Source organism: Rhea pennata, chromosome 8, assembly GCF_028389875.1.
Source record: "Rhea pennata isolate bPtePen1 chromosome 8, bPtePen1.pri, whole genome shotgun sequence".
Classification (NCBI taxonomy): domain Eukaryota; kingdom Metazoa; phylum Chordata; class Aves; order Rheiformes; family Rheidae; genus Rhea; species Rhea pennata.
The window spans coordinates 11,503,398-11,520,469 of record NC_084670.1 but is presented as its reverse complement, the minus strand read 5'-3'; the positions used below and the strand labels follow the sequence as shown (position 1 = coordinate 11,520,469).

Sequence of the window (17,072 nt, the reverse complement as noted above, 5' to 3'; positions counted from 1 at the left end):
GGTCACCCGAGACCACAGTGTTCTAAAGATCCCCACAGCCTTGCTGGCTCTCAGCTCCCTGCCAACGTTTTTAGGTGTTGCCTCGCCTCAACCTAAACTGCAGCAGGCACAGGGCTGTTCCTGAGGCTGAGCTGCCCCGCTCAAGGCCATGCAACAATGAGTTTACTCCTTCCATGCAAGTCCTAGGTGACCTGGTGGACCACCTGCTCAGTGGAAGAGCCCTCTCCCCCCTGCCCCAGGGCTGTTCCCACAACCAGTGGGGCAGAAGGACTACAGGCATCCCTGTCACGTTCCCATACCTGGAGCCCCAGCTCCAGCGCCACGTTGAGCAGTGTCGTATCTGAGTTGCTGTCAGCTGGTGTGGCAATCTTGAATGCATCCTGGGCCAGCTTGAAGATCAAGGAGGAAGAGTGGATGTTCTTCTGGATGGCCTCCAGTACCGTGCGTAAGCGCAGCATGTCCCCTGGTGTACACAAGGACAGTAAGATGACTCAGTCTGCCTCCCCCTCACCCCTGGACCCCATCCCCTGCTTGCACCATATGACAAACCAGCCCTTCTGCAAGGTCAGCCTGCGTCTCTGCAGCAAGGGAGGCATCTCCAGCCACACATGCGGAGGGATGCACAGGCATGCAGCATCAGGCCCTGCAGTCTGACAGCAAAACAGGGTGTGTGTCCCTTTTTGTCCCTGCAGGACAGTCCTATGGCCAAGAGATTAGTACATCTGCTAACGAAGTGCCAACGCGAGCCTCCTCTTGGAGGAACGAGGAGCAGCTCAGGCAACAGGCCTCCACGACCTGCTCTGGTCTCACCTCCGTGAGTCCTCCAAGGCAACACAGCCTATGAAGCAACATCCATCCTCACTGATGAAGCAGCATCCATCCTCACTCAAAGTGAGGATAGACCCACCAAGAGGTTAAAAAACCCCAAATGACACCAGACACTTTCCTATACATTAGCACCAAACAGGAACCCCATTCTGCCCCCACAGCAGCTCAGCCCCACAGTAGCACCTCGCTCTGCTGTATCACATGGGACATGCTGCCTTTTCATGCCTGTGCCAGCTGTAGCACCACGATACCCTGCAGGAAACCACCTTGCTGCCCAATGTTCTCGCCAGAAACCACCTACAGTTTTTTGCCACAACACTTCTGATCCCTACAACCACGTAGCAAGACAGTATAAGCATCCGCACTCTGCGTCCTTAGAAAAACGGCAACAATGCTGGATTTCCAGCTGGGGAGAAACAGCTTGAACCTCCTCCGTTCATTCTGGCCATCACTTTCAGCCCAAGCTGCAAAATCTGGGGCCTAGCACCGCCCTTATGCACTCTGCTATGTAGCAGCATCTCCTTCCTCAGGCATGGCACTGAGCTAGGAAGAGTGGCAATGCAATTCAGCATTTTCCCTGCTCTTGCTACTTTTCCAGGCAGGCTTCAAACAGCCACATTGACTGGAGCCCAAATCATTCCCTCACTTAGAGCCACACGGGCAGTCTTGGCACTAGACCAACTGCCTGCACTGTGCAGCCAAACACAGCCACCTCGCATTGCCCTCCAGCTGCAAACAGAGAAAACTGAGACCCGGACTGACCTCCGGCCTGCTCCTTCGCTAGTCCCAGGGCAGATGTCTCCGGTCAACCATGTTCCCAAGAGCTCTGACCTCTGGTTTATTCCATCTACCTTGGGCTCAAGTTTGATGGCTGTAAAACAGACTTCTCCCAGCAAAGTACAGCTTTGGGGATATGCCCAGTGCTAAATGGCTGGGGAAAGGTCAGTCTTTGTTTAGCAACGCCAAAAAAAAAAAAAAAAAAAAAAAAGAGAGAAAAGAAAAAGAAAAAAAAACAAGAAAAAAAAAGCTGTTTGCTGCACACATACTGTTTCATGCAGTAATCCCTTCCCACTGCAAAGGCCTGGCCAGGACTACCCGGATTTGCTGCTTTACTGGACCCGAGACATCTGAGACAGAGCTTTACTCCCACAGTCGTAAACTGAGCAGCTTAACCTCATGTAAAGAAAACCAAAAAATGCACAGCAATTCAGCAAACCTAGAGCTGCACCTGGGTGCACACAGACAGCTCGGATGACTAATAGCTAAAAATACCTCCTGCCATGCACAGCAGCTGTTTACACCATCACCAAATTCCAAGTCTCCCTAAAATGGCTAACAGGGGCGTGGGTGAGAAACGTTGTGAGGACACGGGATCGCACAGGGCCATGCTGCAGTTGAGGGAACACCCAGGGAACGGCTCTGTCGGTAAAAAAACAAATTTAATCCAATGGCCCTATACCGCCAGCATAAAACTCACCCCCATAAAGGGCTGGCAGGGAGAAGAAACTAAGGATAAACCACTTCTGACCAGGCACCAGCTCTCCATCAGGTCACTGTGATTTGGGGACAGGACGCAGCTAGCACTGGAAAAGCAGCAAGGTGAAGGAGGGCAGGAAGAAGTGAACAGTTGCTGCAAAGCCAAGAAGGCTGGAGCTTTCTGGAAGCACCCACGGATGCTGTGCTGGATGGTGAGCCAGCCATAAGCGCTCAGCTCACCAGCCCGTGCTGGGCACAAAGTGTTCGCCAGCCTGGCAGGTTTGCTGCCAGAAGATGGTGGGGATGGTTTCTGGACAAATGGAAGTTTAATGAAAAGCTTCTGCTAGTCTCCATTGTTGTGCCTGGGCAGGAAATGAAGAGGCCCAAGAGACCAGTGAGGAGGTATTTTACGAGCTGCCTGCAGCTGGGATCCTGGTGTCTCGCACAACACATCCGTTTCCTATTGACAGCCCTGCCGAAAGCCACCCGCAGTGTGCTGAGCCAGGGAGTCTTCTCCCTTCTGCAGCTTGAGCAAAAGATTACTGTGGGGCAGGACAAAACCAACCAGCCAACTGCAAACTAAACCATGGCGCAAACCTGCAGTGTGGCCAACTCCCCCAGACCTCCCTGCCCCCCTCCCTCTCTCCCCCCAGCTCCTCCAGCGCTGGCCTGCACCAACCTTTGGCTGCTGTGAGCATGGTAGAGGCCAGCTCGCACTGCTGCGACTCCAGGTGCCCCAGGGTGAACCAGCGCGGGTATCTGCTGGGGACCACCGAGACCAGGTGGTGAGGGTGCGTCACGTCACCCGACGGTGCCGTGGTCTCCAGCACAGGCAGCCTAAAAGGACAGTGGTAGAAGGCAATATCAGAGCCCCTGCGGCACTGGCAAGGTGGGGAAGGGGCTGCTCGCAGGCAGCTGCCCGTGGCGATACCTTTGAAAGTGTCCTGCTGCTGTGCACGTGTGGGGGCTCCCCAGGCTGTGTGCACAACACATGGGCACAGGGATCAAGGTCAGACATACTTGAAAGGGAGAGAATGATCCGTGAAGTGATTTATAAACTTGCAAGGAAAAACACAAACCTCAGGGAAAAAAAAAAAGAAAAAAGAAAGAAAGAAAAAAAGAAAAAAGCCCTCCTCCCTCTGTGCTCCTTTTATGTCAAAGCATGCAGCAGAACTCCTGACTTTATCATCTGGCTCTTCTTAAAATGTCCGGTTATGATCAGAAACAGCAGCACATTTCCCCAGGGCCTCTGCAGCAGTTTTAGGTTACCTGCTGGTGTAGTGATATGCATGAGCCTGAAAAACTCAGGGGAAAAGGGTGATATGCAAAAGCCTGAAAAATTCAGGGGAAAAGGAAGCCTCAGAAAGGGGAGTGGAGGTCTCATTTTGCTAGCCACAGTGATACAACCATGTTAACTCTTTAACACCCCTGTTTCCTGACATGAGTTGGTGTTAGTGTCACCAGCTTGAAAGCCAGCCAAGGCCTGCAGAAGGGAAATTGTCTCCCTGGTCACTGAGGGTCAGCTAGTCTCTGCTTTCCCTCCTTGCAGGCTTGGGGCACCCACACGAGAGCAAAGACCCAACCTTGCCACCCAGATCAGAGACCCTGATGAGCCTATCCAGCCCCTGCCAAAATTGCAGTAGACAGGTATGTCCAAGCATGTCACACGCCAGGGAGGGAGATGGGGCAGCTCTCAGCATCAGCCCAGTCCCCACAGGTAGAGCTGAGGGAAACCAGGACTGACTCCCCTCTTTTTCCCACGGATGGAGCCGGGCTTTAACAGACACAGATCGAGGCTGCGCTCTCCACCCAACTCTGCAATATCCTGGAGCTTGGGGCAAATTATCTGCCCATCTACGCTGCTTCACCTGCCCAGCAGGATAACAACCCTTCCTGTGGGCAGGGGTGCTGCAGGGCCCCTAGGCTTTGCAAACAGAAGGCAGATGACAGGACAGCGCATACCTGGGACCTGCACTGGCAGAAGACACCTGTCACCAGGACAGGTAGATGGTGGTCCAACCTCAAGTGAGCTAGTGCAAAGGGCTGGGCAGAGGGCTGGACTCGCTGCCAAAACACACACAGCAGCATGGCAAGGCTCAGTGTGACCAGCACACATCAGTCATCCTGGGCAAACGCTTTTGGAATTGAAAATTTGGGGCTTGAAAATCAGAAGTCACCCAAACAGAGCAGGCACACTGCTGCCTGGCACCAGGACGTGCAGTGCAGGATCCCAAGTCCTAGTCCTACTTCTGCTCCCATCCTTGCTCTGAGGTTGCAAAGAGTTACGGCTTCCCAGTGGAGCAGAGCAGAAAGAAAAAACAGTGGGCAGAGACAGAATAAAACATGCACCAACCTCATGGCCCGCAAAGCCAGCTTGTATGCTAGATCTGCATCATGGGGCAGCAGGGCGGAGAACAGGTATTTGGCAAAGGTATGCATGGGGACACTCTCACGGTGGATCACTTCTCCCAAGCCGCTGAAGGGACCACCTAGGCAGAAGGAGAGCCTGTCAGCCATCAGCAAAGCAAGAACTTCTCTGGGGTTAGCACCCCAGATCTGATCGACAGCTCCCTGGTGCATTAGTAAGGTCAGATCCAGGGCAAACGGCTGCTCATTTATTTTGTAAAAAACCTTTCAGGTCAAAATTCTTCTGAAGCTCAGGTCATGTGCTTTGCAGCCTTCTCCATAACACCTTTGATGCAGTCTTGCTCCACAGACATCAGCAAACCCTTGCTTTGCCAGATCGTGGCACTGCGGCAGAACAGCCATCCTACTGACTCAGCACGGTGTGCACAGAGGATGAAGCCAGGATCAGGTCAGAGAGCCATAAACACTGGAAAAAGCACCCTGGAGATGTTGCAACACCCAACTGAGACACAGGAGCCAGCTAGACGCATGCTAGTGGTCAAGAGAAACAGCAGTTTCCCTCAAATCACCACTGCGAGCATCCCCTTTAACACCCTCCCCGAGGGCTGGCCCTGCGCATGGACGAACCCCGCCAGTGTAACTCCCTTCACCCGGCCACCTCTAATGCCAAGCCCCCACCTTCCAGTAGCAGGATGCACTGCTTCCGCAGGGTCTGCACCAGCAGCGGGTCCAGCTCCAGGTCCTGCAGCCGAGCTATGATCTGCTCCTCGTTGCGACACACCTTGTCCTGGGCATAGAGGCCTTCAGGCATCACCCTCTGCTGACCCATGCCCATCAGTGCCACCTCTAAGGCCAGGGACAGGTAGGACTCGGCGCCGTCTTGACTGCCAGTAGCCACGGGCACGTGTTGGTACACCGGGGGTTTGGAGTCCCCTGTGTCTGGAAGAAGGGGGAGAGATGCTGCAGGGTTAGAGCAGCCTTCCCAGGTGGAAGATCCATGGCAGAGAGCAAAACCTCTGAATTTCAAAAGCAAGAGCCATGCTTCCCTTGCTGCCTGCCAGGAATAAAGGGATATCCTGACTGATGGATAAAGCTCCTGGGCAAAGCTCTGGGGCTTCAACTTCTTTCTTGCTCTTACCAGACGACCAGGGAGACCTGAGCCAAGAGTGATCTCAGCCAAGTGTCAAAGGACAACAGAACTTTCCTGTGGGCTGGCAAGACCTGGCCCAACTCTGCTACACAGCTATGCTGCTCTGGCTGCAAACCCTGGGGCCAGTCAAACCCAAGGCACCATCTCCCTCCCTCTGCACTGCAGCATTGTCCTGGCTGCTCCGGCAAAGAGGGAAGGAGGGGAGATCTGGAGCCCAGGAGTCCTGAGCCCAAGAGCTACACCCAGGAGCTGCCTGCTGGGCACATTTCAGCTGGAGCCTGAGAGTGAGGAAGCCTCACCGGAAGAGAGTGAGGAGGAGCCTCAATACCTGATATTTCAAGGCAATTTTCCTCTTCTAATCTACAGGCTTCAGTCAGTGTGAGAAAGAGGCAGCCGATGGGGTTCAGAGGGTGGCCTACCCAGCCCTCCAAGTTAGTGATGGTTGTTGCCCCTCGTTGCAACAGCTCTGCAGAAAAGAAACAAAACAAAATTACACACGAGGAATTTAAAGACAGTTTCTGCACTCAGAAAGGTCTCTGAGACCACAGGTCTTTCTTTACCCCAGTGGCTTAGGACAAGGGGACCTCCAGAGACTAGGGGCCAACTCTGGCACATTAGTTGGAGAGGATGACAAGCAGTTCAGCTGCCATGCAGGCTGCTGCAGGCAGGAGAAGGAGCAGGCACCCAACAAAAGAGGTATCCTTAAGCTGGTTGGAATCTGGTCAAGGGCCACAGAAGATGCAGCTGCTTGTTCTTTGCTCCAGGTGAACACAAGAAGAAGAAGAGAAATGGTGAACACATTGCAGAGCCCAAGACAGAGACTGTAAAGTAAGACCTGCACCTTATGGACTCATTCGCAATGGCAGCCTGGATATGTTTCAGAAGCACAAGCAGAAATCTCTCTGGAGGGAACAAAGACCCTCAGTGAGTTTTAAAAGCTCCATCTTTTGATGACCTCCAGCTGGCTGAGCCCTGAGGAGCCACCCCCCCCCCATCAGCTATATTATAGTAGCTGATCCCAGGTCTCTGCCAACTGTGACTGCAAAATGAAAAATGCTGCTCTTGACTCCTGGTGCATTTTACTCTGCAACTGCAAAGTCAAGGTAGCACATGCAGCCAGTTACTGCAGCTGACAAGCAGCTTCTCTTTAATGCAGGCGCCACCTGCAATCACCTGCACAACCCTCACACACAAGCACACATGGCAACAGTGGGAACACAAACAGCCCTTCTCAAGCAGCCAGAGACCTCATGTGTTACTGGGCTCCTCTCTGTCCTGAACAACGGGGTGCCAGAGCAGTTTGGCTCAATCACATGCATCAGTTTGTCCTTCTAGGGTTCAAGCAGTCTCCTACAGCATTGCCCATATAAACCTTTGCTGCTCTGGGGCAGCACTGCTGGCCAGGGTGGAGAGGACCTTCTCAAGCAACTGTGAAACCACCAGCCAGACCCGGCGGGATCCTGCGATAGCCCTGGCCATACCTTTCTTCTGATGCTTATATATTTCCAGCTGCCTTTGCTGCTGCAGTCGCAGGGTGTTGATTATGGCAACAGTCAGTCGGAGAGCTTCCCTAGGATACCCATGGGAGCGCAGGGCATCCACCCGAGCACAGGCTGTCGGGACGTGCTCTGCAAGGCAAGGTCAAACACAAACATAGCTGAGACAGAGAAGCACAGAAACCCCTGGGATGTTACTGATGAGGGAAAGAACCTGACAGCATCAGGTTTCTGGGCATCTTGTTCTATTATCTTCCCTATGCCCCATCTAAATTCCTGCTCCTGTTTAAAGTCATTCAACTCTTACTACTCATTGCAGGGATGTCTTCCAGGAATACTAATGGGACTCCCATCATGTTCAACTTGCAGCAGCCATTGCAGTACCTAAACTCTGACCTTTGCAAACCTTATCTAGTCTATTGGAAGCATTTTCAGTGTGCCACTGCTCTAACACTACAGCTCCAAACACAAGCTGTTATAACTATGCCTCTCATCGCTTCTAAAATCTGCCCATTTTATGGTCTCTTTCATTGGTACTCATCCAACCACCTCTCTCCATGTCCTCCAACAACTCTGCTCTCGTTATACAGGAGATATATGGGGCAAGGCAGTGTGCCTTCTGCACTGTCCTGAGGGAACTGGCAGATTCGGGATGACATTCTGAACTGCTTCCTTGATGCCTCCATGGAGCAAGTTCTGCAGAAACTGTATCTCTTCTGCAGTTCTCCTACTTGGTGTTTTATTATTAGGAACAGTTGCGTGAACCCCCCCCCCAAGACTCACAGTTGCTTAGAAATTCATCTGCTCCTGCTGCTTGTTGCTCACCTGAAATCACAAGCAACTGTGGAGAGGATTATGACTGACTGAGAAATTAGCAGGAGCAGATGACATGACATGCTGCGTAACAAACGGCAAAAATCCCATTTTCTTGCAAATGTCCTAACCAGGCGGTTTTGGGGAGGTGGGGAAGACAAACACAGAAGATCTAAAGTTATGGGAAAGGATCATTTCTATTCCTGGAAGAGATCAGAGAGCTTTGGAAATGCAGACAACCACCTCCACAAATGGGGTTTCCATGTTCCAAAAGTCACCCACAGGGAACACACAAGAAAGGGGGTTAAGAACAAGCACATCTACAGAGGGAATGAACAAGAAGCTCTTCTATTTATTTGCTAAATGGATGAAAGATTCAGCTTCTTGCTGAATTTATCGGAAGCCACTGACAAATCACACTCTTCTCCCTGCATTCTGTTCCTGAAAGGGCACCAAGCAAGTGAAAGCAGAAAAGTCAAAATCAAGGCAACTACATCAGAAGAATAATGTTCTCTCCTGTTCTAGCAGTAGCAGAGGATGTACCAGGGCCTTCACATGAGCCCTTTTCAACTCATCTTCTGGCTTTAATGGCAACTTAATGTCATCTGCTTCACAAACAAAGCATCTTGGTGGCCATAAACTTTCTCCTCTCGTTTGGCCAGGTGACTGCAGACCCTAGCTTTCTGAGCAGACTATAGTGCAGTGGTGGGCTTAGACCTTCTCCATGTATGTACAGTCACCTTCCTGGCTGCACGGCACTGGTCCTGACTGATCCCAGTATGCCCTAAGCTCATACAAGGCTTAATTATACTGTCTGCTAATTTTACTTCAGGGGAGACTAAAGGGTGGGTGAGAGCAAGGAAGAAATGATCCAGCGGATACAGCTTTGCTCCCCACCAGCTTTCTAGGGACTCTGTTTCTAAGTGCCCAGTCCCTTAGTATGGGGAACACTGGGAGTCCAGCACTACAGACAGCCAAACACAGGCAGGATAAAAAGAGAACGCTGTGAGCCTGGCCCAGGCTGTCTAAGGGAAGGCCAGCTTGCACAGACCTCCCCACCACAGCCGTGTCTGTGCGACTTGCTATAGACACTGTGGCTAGGGCACAGCTGTGCACCTGCACATCAATCCGGCTGCTCGTTCCATTCCTAAGGCTAAGGGCAAGGAAGTGCTTTCAATCTAGGATGCAGAAGCTTGCAAGCAGGAATACCACTGGCCTTCTCCATGGGGAGGAAGGACCAGGGTAGCAGAGCTCCAATGCCTGAGCTTGCTTGCCTGTGCTAGCAACTCTACCCAACCAGGCTGTGCAAGGGCTGTTGTTTTGGACACTTACCTAGCCACAGCGGCTGCCCTTGGGAGTTGAAGAGGAGGGTCTCACCCTCGCGCTGGTAAGAGGGAGAAACATAGAAGTCACTGCTAATGATGCGCTGCAAATGGCTGTCCTGCCAATGGAGGTCACAGCCCTCAATCGCACGGGTGAACACAGTTCGTCTGGGCCTGGCCAGGGAGTCTGCAGAGAGAAATACCATCAGCACCTCTGGGGCAGCAGTGGGACCTTCCCATAGCCCAGTAATAGAAATAGGTCCTGCATGGGACTGATTCAGCTCCAGGATGCTGAAGGTGATAGTGAGGGAAGCTAACTGGGAACAACTCAGCTAGCACTGCTCCAGGCTTGGAGCACAGTAACAGTCAAGATGTGGAGAGCCCTTCCCTCAAAGAGCCTGGAAGTAAGCGCAGACCCAGTGCCAGACCCATTCAATTCCTGTCATTAGTTTTCTGATGATAAATTACTGTCACATACTAGGCTGATGTCTAAAAAAAAAAAAGTTTGCAACCTTCCAGGGTGAAAGCACAGGCTGCGGACAGCTACTGAGGGCCAGCACTAGGCTCGCAAAGGGACCTGTGCCAGCAAGTCCAGCCTGCCTCTGGCCAGTCGAGAACCACCACCTTCCCAGCAAATGCTGCAGGGCATGCAAGAGGGCCAGGAGGGGAGGAGATGGCACCATCTTAAACTCCACAGCTCTGCAGCAATCATCTGTCTGTGCCAATGTTCAGAGTCAGGCTGCTCTGCAACTAAAACGACATTATTCAAAGCTAGAGCGCTGCTCTGTTATTATGCAACCCAAAATGACACAGCTTGCTACATATTAATGGAAAAATAAAAAGGAACAGTCTGCTTCCTACACTCATGCCTACCCATGTAGTCCCTCTACCTTGGAAGACAGAGGTGTCTGCTTATACAACTAGGCTGATACTACTGGTAAATACAACTGCTGCTTATTCCTGTCACTACCTGCTCTCCAATGAATCAGCCAACCGTCTGGTCTGGCTCTTCTGGGCTGAGATTTCTTTTGGGTCATTGTTTTTCTTGGACAGTGCTGTTGGGCAGCAAGAGAAGGTCACCGTCTACTTGCTTCTTGTCTGGGAATGATGGGGCAGAATGCGAATTTCACTCCAGCCAGACAAATCAGTCAGGTGGTTTGTAGGGATGAAAGGGCCTGACTGTAGCTTCCCTGCTACCATCCCAGCCACACTGGAACATGGCAGCAAAAAAAGGCTGCAAAACAGGAAGCCCCAAACATGGTGCAATGCTCAACGTTAGGTCCTGCAATCTGTGAGATGGCCAAGTTAAATGAATTCAAGAGGGGAAAACAAAAGGCTCTGCTCAAAGCTGAACCAGGGAGGCTGGATAAACACACTCTGGAAACGATGGCAACAAGCAATTAGCCTGAATGCTGCAGGCACCCTGAGGTGGATAGAAATTAAACAGGTGTTCATATGTACAGAACCTATCCTTCTTGAGCCAGCAGGTTTACTTTAACAGGAAGGATTTCAGGAAACAGCCATTATCTTCCAGTAATAAAAGAGGCTGGTAACAATTTGCAGCAGTATTTGCATATTCACAAACATTAACCCCAGGACACCTCCAGGATCAGCTTTGTTTTCATTCTCTGGCTTGGACAGGGAGGAGCAGAGGGATGAGGAGATGCTCTCAGCACAGGCTAAGCAGCAGCAAGGCACTTTGGATCTGTGCTTAGCCCCGGAGACCTGCCCTGAATGCTAGAGCGCATCTTTTGCAAGACTGGGAGCACCGGGGGCGAGTCCCAGGCCTGTGCTCAGCCCTGCAGGAGATGGAGCAAGGCCAGGTTGAAATTAAGCCGATCCCCGATGACGTGCACATGAGGCAGGCAGGCACAGCAAGCGTGCAGGGCATATGGTCCTGGGCCGAGCTGGAAGGGGCTGGCCTGCCAGCCCCTCTCCCGAGCCGCTGCTGGGGGACCGCGGCGGCCACAGGGGAGGCCGAAAGCACTAATTACACCCGGAAGAGTGAAGTTTGCTTCGCAGCACGGCTGACTTCCCCTCTCGCTTCTTCCCACTTTGGCTGCGTGTAATACACCAAAGACCAATTATAGTGGAGCAGATGGAGGCACTGTAAGAGCAGTAAGTTTCAATTAATGTCTATTTCAGGCAAAAGGAAGGGGGAAAAGTGCTTAAATACAAAGGGATCAAATGCTTTGTCAGGGGTCGAGAAAATATTTTAGCACTAATGAACAACCCCACAACTAAGTTGCTTCGTTTGTGCTCTGCACTTGAACTGCTTTTAACAGCCCGGGCTAATGACTTATCTACTGAACCGCACCAGCTACGATTTGAATAAAAGAACAGTAAGTCAAGCTCAACGGCTAAGCAAGACGCTCTGCACCACCTCCGACGCCTCACCTCCCCATTATAGCAAAGGTTGCAGAGCTCAGCTCTGCACCGATTCAGGCAGCACTGGCTTTCTGTACAGCTTTAGCATACCTATCTAGCTTCTTAGAAGCTCTCAAGTCATTAAAGGGGCCTTTAAACGTGATTTTAAGCTCAAAATCCCGGTACGCTCACCCAAGATGCAGCACAGAATCAAACATTTTCAAGCGTTCCTAAAATCAGAGCCTGTGATGTGTTTTGCATCAGAGACATCACCCATGGGATGACAAGAGAAATAAGGAAAGCCAGCTCGCTCGAGTTGGACATCCTCAGGGAAAGCAGCACCCAGAGACACGTATGCTTTCTGCACGTTCAGCGCAAGCACCACACCCTGCGCTGCACCTGCAGGGAAACACGGTGACCTGACTGACGCGTCCTGATGCGTCCGCACAGCTTTGCACTGTGCAGGGGTCTCTTTTCCTTGTGCTTTGCTTTGGGGGGCATTTAAAAAAAAAAAAAAAACGCTCCGCTCTGGACTAATTCTGCTCCTTACGAAGCAGGTAAACTTCTCACTGACGTCAGAAGAGGCAGCTCTGAGCCAGTGCTCAGCGTTCACACACATCCACGTGCCAGGACTCCGTGGCGCCGGTTTTCGTCTCTGTGACCGAAGCGCCGAGCTTGAACAGCCTTTCTGGTTGCTGCACAGTATTTCGGACATGCGTGAAATAAGCTTTAAACACAGCAATTCAGAAGCCCACGAAACGCAAACTTCTGAAAATACAACCCGAATCCCATCGAGCCAAATAATTTGTGAATCAGGGAAATGAAATTTTCTTGTGACAAAACACCATACCTGGAGTGCCTTCTACCGAAGCAGCATTTTTACTTCGCTGGGGCCAGGACAGACTAGCTAAAGGCAACAGATCTGGCCTGTATGGGCTAGCGACAGACACACTGAGCTCCTAGGGCAAGTTTTGACCTGGACCCAAACTCCAGCTGTGGGCTGGATTCCCATTCCCCCCAGCCTGGACTCACCTTGGCTGTGACTGGAGCTCTGCGTAAGTGCGTTGGTGATATTGGGAAGCTCATTGCCGTAATTGCCATCTTCCAAGGGACACACATCCATCTCGCCCCATTTCCGCAGCTGCCGCAGCCAGCAGGATTTCTCTTCCAGCTTGCAGTGTGGGTTTAACACGACGCACACCCACAGTGCCCCTAAACAAAGCAAAGAAATAAAGAATGTGCCAAGCTGTACCCGTGTGGCAAAGCTCTCCGGCACCGCCTGGCCTCTGCATTGCCGCTGCTGTGCTCCTCGTGAAAGCCAGGAACGTTTTAACAGCGTCCATAAACTCATCTCAGTATAATGCATAGACCCAGGAGGGGGATTTAGACAGCTTTTAAATAAAAGTAAAACTCCTCTGTAATGAAGCTAAATTATAATCTCATGAGATGGGGGACAGTGGGGAGGAGGGAGGAAGAGATCGGCTGTGTATGAATTTGTGAGTGCTGTCTGCCAGGACAAATCTAGTGTTTGAACTACACATCAAAGCACACTTAAAAACACCCTGGCAAGCTGCAGAGTCTGTATCTCCAAAGACTAACCTGATTTTGATCCTACCCACGTTCCAAGCGGTTTAAAGCCCACTCAGAATGCTATTTCATCTGCCATTGTTCTTCAGGCCATTTGCATTCAACTATTTAAAAAGGAGATTTGGTGTATTTTCTTCCTTTCCCCCCCCCCCCTCTTTTTTAATCCCCCGTAGTCCCCAGACTGCAGCAGAGGAACGTGGAGTTTGGCTTGATGTCTCACAGGCAAGAGCCCTCCAAGGTGTGAGGCTCCGGCAAGTGGAGGTGTGCATCAGCAGGACGTGCACCTAGACAACCTCTGGGCTCGTCACAGGACTTCCCATACCCTATGATGCTGTCTGCCATGTGAGAGGCGAAACCAGACCCAAGGACATCTGTCATCATTAAGATTCAACTAAGTATTTCATCAGAAAGAGCTGTCACTGGTGCTGCTAACCAAGCTAGGTCACTCTCCTGGGTGACCCACTGCTTCAAGCAGGACTGCAGCGGCTCATATAAGTGCAAACATAATCACCCTGGGCTGCAAGAGGAGCAGGTGGGACACACAGAGATATAAGCCCTGGCAACTCCCATCCACTTCCTCCCCATCGTTCTCAGGCTCTGAAACTGCCATGAACTCACTTGTGTTCCCATCTTCGCATTTCACCCTGCAAATGCAGCTGAGAAGAGGATGGCCTCCAAGCACGACATTGTCCACAGCTGCTTTCCCAGGGCAGCTGCCAAACTGCCCAGATTTCCATGTTAGAGGACTGAGTGGAAACCTCTCACCCGCAAAAACACATGGTTTGAGCCTCACCATCCTCTTCCAGCTTAGACAGTGCAGCTTTCACTCTGCCTGGACACTTGCATGGATGTTTCAGTCATTAACACAGCACGTAATGCACAAGAGCTGTGCTCGCTTTAACTGCGCTGAGAGGCTTTGCTCAGTGGGAGAGATGTTAGGGCATCAAAATGCAGATGGTGGCAGCAGTATTGCATCCAGTAAAGGGCACAGAAAAAGCAACTGCAGCTACTTGAGATCAGCATACATGCAGAAGAGCCCTTGTTTGGTCCACCCCCACCTGTGTCTCAGCACCACCGTTCCCACATGCCAGGAACAGTGATGAAATTCCACTCAGCTCTGATGAACGAGGTGAATTAAGCCTGATCTGCAATATCAGAGATTACTGCATCTGCAAGACAGGAGCTGTCTCATTTAGGGGTCTTGGAGCCCCTCTGGCTACACTCAGAGACAACATTTCCAGGTGGATATTTCAAATGCCTCCACAGCCAGCACAGTTTCCAAACATTCAATACTCCTTTGAAAAGTTGCCCTGAAGTCAGTCAGTAGGATAGGGGGCAGCAGCCCTCCTTAACAGGCAGGGTTTGGGGTAGGTCCCGTCCCTCTCTGAGCAGGGCCATGTCATTCACTCCTGTGCCATTATCTCCCCTCTGCAAATGGACATGCTTTAGAAGGACTGGAATGCGAATCCAGGCATTTCTCCACTGCCAAAAACTAAATACTTCATACGCTCTGCTAAGTGGCTTAGCAGCAAGTACAGAACAGGAACTCAAAGTACAGTAGCATGACAGGCAAGCCTCGGCCACCACCTAATCGCTGAAATGCCCAGGAGTGAGAAGAAAGAGAGAGGCATTATTCTGCCTGGAGCCAGCAACAACAGCGAGCGGGACAACGGCCCCATCTGTGCCGCGCTGGGTTCGGAGACAACCGGGGGTGCTGCTGAACAGCCCCCAGATCCCCCTGGCTGCAGGGAAGCTTGCATGGACATGGCATCTTTGAAAAATCAGGCCTCAGCTCTGGAAATCAGGTCTTTCTTAAGCACCTGATTCAAGATCCTGTTCGGACAGCTGGGAGTTACTGATCGTCAGCTGAGTGATGAGCTCGTGCTCACTGCTCATCCCCAGCCAGCAGTAAAACACACCACCTCCTTGGGCTGGCAGCTAAATCCTAGATTTGACTCCTTGTATTGGGCAGCCCCAGGGCTATGGCTGGTTTTGGACACTCCCTTTCCACCACCGCTCCTGTCGGCTCTCACTGCCATCTGTGTCCAGTCTGAGGTTTCTGCAGCAAAGAGCAACTTCTGGCAGATTTGGTTTGCACATCAGAGCGCACAGGAGTGAGCAGCAATGGGCATGGTCAGCTTTCCCCTGCCTCTGCTGCAGGCTCAAGTCTTAAATCACCGTGGTGGATTCCTCGGGGCTCGTTTTTCAGAGCAGAGAGGCTGCAGACACGAGGATCGGAGAGGCTGACAGGTGGAAACGAGGCTCGATGCTCCAGCTCCACTCCTTCCAGGAACGTGACGTGCCCGCCAGAGTTTTGGCTCCCACAACCCCACTACAATGTGATCCTACGGATTCTCATGACTTGGCAGCCTACTCTTGGGAACCCTCTGAGGCATCCTTTGACCACTCCAGTGGGCTCTCCTGTACAAGGGAAGACGCAGTGAGGACAAGGGGAGGATTCACATCTGTCTCAGTGGGGAACTGCCACTATCTTTATCTAGAAAATGGAAAAGATGGGTTTTCTGAGCCCTTTGGTTAAGTGGCATCAGCAACAGCACCATTGACTCTATCCATGGACCGATACGCTGAGCTGGGTCAGACTTTGTGTCTGCTCACGTGCTGCAGAAACCTTCATCCGAACTTTCCGACAGCAGAAGGTTAAGTGGGGAACACAACAGCAGATCATGATTAAGCTAAGCCTCTAAACAAAACTGCTTTTTGATTATGGGGCTAGGCGGAGGGAGAGGGGTCACCAGAGCCTCCTGACCCCACTGTCCCCGACTGCAGGCCCCAGAGAGGACAGGCGCTCTGATTCTGCACTGAAGTTTCCAAACCATCAAAGAAATTCTCTCCTTTCCCACAGGGTCGCTTCTCCAGCTTAATCTGCTGAAATTCCCCACTGTAAACAAGTGGCCGAGATAAATAAACCCGTCTCCAGGCAGATTAAGGTCAGGCTGCACTTCAGCTGGGTTTTCGTCTATTTTTCGTAATTAGGCTTTAATCGTAAGTACTAATGCGCCAGGGCAAATACTCCCACGCCGCTCAGCTCTCTTCCCAACAGGTCTGTCCTTTGGCTCCCTAGCAGACAGTGCAATAGATGTTCAGTCTGCAGCACATACACAAGCAAATGATGTTGTCCCCCTGCCACTCTTTTTTTTTTTTTTTTTTAACTACAAAATCCTGCAAAATCCTTTACATTTTACCCTGTATAAATCCACAATCTTCTTTGAGGCTGATCTTCTTGCAATCCCACACAAGTCTGCGATGCAGTCTTTGTTTAAAAAAAAAAAAAGAAATAAATGATTAATTATTAAACATGTGCCCAAAATAATTTCGTCAGGGCCCACTTTCTCTTTCTTCTCACAGTGCCAGGCAGAGGAACACAGTCTGCACTGGGACTCCTTGCGGCAGCTGGCGCAGGGCCTCTCTTCTCCCTCCCGCCCTCTCCCTTTGGCAGAGCCACCGCAGTGCTAATGCTGCTGCAGCTTTGGCATCTGCAGCCTACAAGCATTTTGACAATGTGGCTTCACTGCCCCATGTATGCCAGCTACCATTATCCACCCAACGACATTTTTGGACAAGCTGTCATCTGCACGACTCACTGCCACAAGGACTTTACAAGGCCATACCCGAAAACGGGCATCCTCTTGCTCGTTTAATTGGTTG

At 51.4% G+C, this 17,072-nt stretch overlaps 1 protein-coding gene across 1 annotated transcript in view; it reads right to left on the bottom strand.

Annotated features, from left to right (window-relative positions):
- Nucleotides 1-17,072, bottom strand: part of ZSWIM5 (zinc finger SWIM-type containing 5) — a 105,819-nt gene that overhangs the window by 2,104 nt on the left and 86,643 nt on the right. Inside the window, exons 5-12 of the mRNA XM_062581608.1 lie at nt 12,852-13,031; nt 9,463-9,639; nt 7,303-7,449; nt 6,150-6,287; nt 5,350-5,610; nt 4,658-4,793; nt 2,984-3,141; nt 300-463 (exon numbers count right to left, since the gene is read on the bottom strand). Coding sequence (XP_062437592.1) covers nt 300-463; nt 2,984-3,141; nt 4,658-4,793; nt 5,350-5,610; nt 6,150-6,287; nt 7,303-7,449; nt 9,463-9,639; nt 12,852-13,031 — 1,361 coding nt within the window. The remainder of the gene's footprint in view (nt 1-299; nt 464-2,983; nt 3,142-4,657; nt 4,794-5,349; nt 5,611-6,149; nt 6,288-7,302; nt 7,450-9,462; nt 9,640-12,851; nt 13,032-17,072) is intronic.